The sequence below is a fragment of the Gracilinanus agilis genome, chromosome 4 (assembly GCF_016433145.1).
Source record: "Gracilinanus agilis isolate LMUSP501 chromosome 4, AgileGrace, whole genome shotgun sequence".
Taxonomy (NCBI): domain Eukaryota; kingdom Metazoa; phylum Chordata; class Mammalia; order Didelphimorphia; family Didelphidae; genus Gracilinanus; species Gracilinanus agilis.
In genome coordinates, this window is record NC_058133.1 from 161,790,741 (window position 1) to 161,794,011 (window position 3,271).

The 3,271-nt window shown below is 40.8% G+C and overlaps 1 protein-coding gene across 1 annotated transcript in view; it reads right to left on the minus strand.

Moving 5' to 3' along the window:
* Positions 1-202: 202 nt before the first annotated feature.
* LOC123246045 (sodium/potassium-transporting ATPase subunit alpha-2-like) overlaps positions 203-3,271 on the minus strand; it is an 85,500-nt gene continuing 82,431 nt past the window's right edge. The window contains exons 21-22 of the mRNA XM_044674998.1: positions 545-636; positions 203-231 (exon numbers count right to left, since the gene is read on the minus strand). Coding sequence (XP_044530933.1) covers positions 203-231; positions 545-636 — 121 coding nt within the window. The remainder of the gene's footprint in view (positions 232-544; positions 637-3,271) is intronic.

Genomic DNA, 3,271 nt, shown 5'->3' on the forward strand with positions numbered 1-3,271 from the left:
TCCCTTCCCTTTTTATCCTCACTCCTTCTTACCCCACAACCCATGTAAGCATGTCCTACTTGCCCTCCCCAATCCTAACCATGCCTTGCTTTTATCTAGTCCCTATCCTCTTCCTAGCTAATACCCATCAGCTGTCAAACTACCCTCCCTCCCCCCTTCCAGAATTCTCTTTGTCCAATACATGGCGTCTCCTCTGCTGAGCTCAGTAATATGTCTCCTTCTCCACCCAACCTGTAGAAGAAATAGAGGCAGGGTTAATGAAATGGGTTAGTAGTGCCTGGTGACTCTGACTCTTCCAGGCAGCTTGGGTCAGCAAGGAGTCCCTGGAGAAGTAGGCTTGGGAGAGAAAGATGGAGGCAAGTAATTATGGTTGTAGGTCTAGGGGCTAGAGCCAAAGGACACCAAGGGGAGAGAGAAAGAGAGAGACAGAGAGAGATCTGGTGAGAATGATGGCAAGTCAAGGGACTTGAGCAAGAAGGCATTATGTGGGGGGTGGGGGAGATATGAAATTGTGTAGCAGGGTTGGGTCCAGGGCTAGACTTACCACCAGGGCTTTTCCGTATTAGACATTTTCGAATCTCATCATAGAGGAAAATAAGTATAGAATAGGGGAGAGCGCAGAGCCACCAGACAAATCTAGGGAGACAAGAGTGTGGCTATTTAGCAAAGTGCACACCCACACACCCTGGTTATCACCAGAGTGAAGGAAGCACAGGGATACTGGCAGCTCTTATGGAGCAAGAGAAAATCCAAGACTCTCTTTATATCCTGGAACAATAGCTCAGACCTAGAATGTGTGTGTGTTTGTACATACACACGCACTGGAAGACAGATGAAACAAAGTTAGTCTGGCTGTTAGACTGATTTACAAATGTATCTAAGGGAAACCAGTGCCAAACTAATCACACCAGGCACATATAATATACAGAAAAAGGCACAAAGACTTCCAGAAGCTTTTGTACACAGATATATGTACTTGTAGACCTACTATTACACAAAGGCTGCAAGTAGTTGTAGACCCTAGATCCATATTGATACCTGAAATTTAAGCCAAAGGGGAAAAAAGTCAAGGTTAAAGAGAAATAACAAGTACAATTGGTTTTCAATTTTGGAATAAAATGTAATCAATGTAACTATAAAAAGAATACCAGTGAGAAGGAACTAGCACCTCTGGTGTGAGGGTTTACTGAACCTTTTTCAGGGCTGCTCTCCTCCTTTGGTGTCCACTTGCCACTCAGCTTTCACCTGTGGCTCTAAGAAACCCTGGCCTATACAGTGGCCACCCTCACTAAACCACCATGGCAGATCCATTGGTGAATTAGGGGAGTATCTACCCCACTTGCCCCAGCAGAAGGGGTAGATGAGAACAATTTGTTCCAATGACGATGAAAGTGGTGGAAGCAGGCACTGTGGAGTGCTTAGAGCTTGGTTAGACATCAAAGGAGCCAAGGTCATCCACTCTATCCTGAGCCAACACCAGTCATCTTGACTTTTGTCTCACTACTGAACTTCAATGACTCTGGAAGAGAGAGTGAGGCTAAAGACTTTGTGTAGCTCTGTCTCACTTAAATACGATTTATGTATGAGTCAAAAAATTGCCAGTCGTGTCATTTTGGTCCTCATTTAAAGAACAACTACCAACCAAATGATGAGGAATAGTAATTATCTCTATGTTTAACTTCCCTAAAGCTCTACTCCAAAGCTTCAGCAAGGCATGGGATCACAAAGGTCTAAGTGATCACAGACTCTGGCAAGTTCTACCATTCAGGAAAGGTTTAACTACAGGATGATTTCAAAATGACCTGGAAAGAATCAGAGAATTTTAGAATTTAAAGCAATTTCAATGGCCATCTAGCCCAACTCTGCCTGTTAAGTCTCTGTCCTAGGTTCTCTTCCAGTCTTTTTCTAGTCTTTCTCATGACCTCGTGACCTGACCTACTTATCATTCCCAAGATGATGACTCCAAACTCGAGATACCCAGGCTTCCCTTCTTTAACTGTGCATCTCCAACTAAATTCCACCCCCCCCCAGGGTTACATGATTCATGTTCTTTCCTTCCCCTCTTCCCTCCTGCCTCCCAGAGCTGACAAGCGATTCCACTGGGTTAAACAAGTATCTCCGTTCAAAACCTATTTTCATGTTATTCATATTTGTAGTAGAATGATCTTTTAATATCAAAACCCTAATCATATTCCCATCAGATCACATGATCAATCATATATTTTTCTTCTGTGTTTCTGGTCCCACAGTTCTTTCTCTGGATGTGGACATCGTTCTTTCTCATTAGTTCCTCTGGATTGTCCTGGATCATTGCATTGCCGCTAGTAGAGAAGTTCATTACATTTGATTGTGTCACAGTGTATTAGTCTCTGTGTACAATGTTCTCCTGGTTCTGCTCCTTTTGCTCTGTATCAATTCCTAGAGGTCTTTCCAGTTCACATAGAAATCCTCCAGTTCATTATTCCTTTTTGGTCTTCTCTTGTGCCTTGTGTTTGAACTTCAAATTTTTTGCTTAAGTCTGGCTTATTCCTCAGGAATGTTTGGAAATCTATTTTAATGAAGTTCATTTCCCTCCCTGAAAGAATATACTCAATTTTGCTGGATAGGTGACTCTGGGTTTTAAGCTCAAATATGTTGCCTTCTTGAACATCATATTCCATATCTTTCAATCCTTTAATGTAGAAGCCGTGAGGTCCTGGGTAATACTGATTGTAGCTCCATGGTATTTGAGTGGTTTCTTTCTGGATGCTTGAAGTATTTTTTCCTTGACTTGGGGGCTCTTGAATTTAGCTACTATATTCCTGGAAGTTGTCATTTGAAGATTCCTTTCTAAAGGTGATCTGTGAATTCTTTCAATTTCAATTTTGTTTTGTTTGAGGATCTCTGGGCAGTTTTTGATAATTTCTTGTAATATGATGTCCAAGGTTTTTTTTTTTTGATCATGGCTTGCAGGTAGTCCAATAATTCTCAAATTGTCTCTCCTGGATCTATTTTCTAGGTCAGTTGTTTTATTAGTATTTCATGTTTTCTTCTTTTTTTTTCATTCCTTTGATTCTGCTTTATTGTTTTTTGATTTCTCATGATATTAGTTTCTAGTAGTCAATCCTGATTTTTAAGACCTGATTTTCCTCTGTCCGTTTTTGGTTCATTTTATGGTCCAATTGGCCCTTTCTTCTTCTTTCTTTTTCTTTCTTTCTTTCTTTCTTTCTTTCTTTCTTTCTTTCTTTCTTTCTTTCTTTCTTTCTTTCTTTCTTTCTTTCTTTCTTTCTTT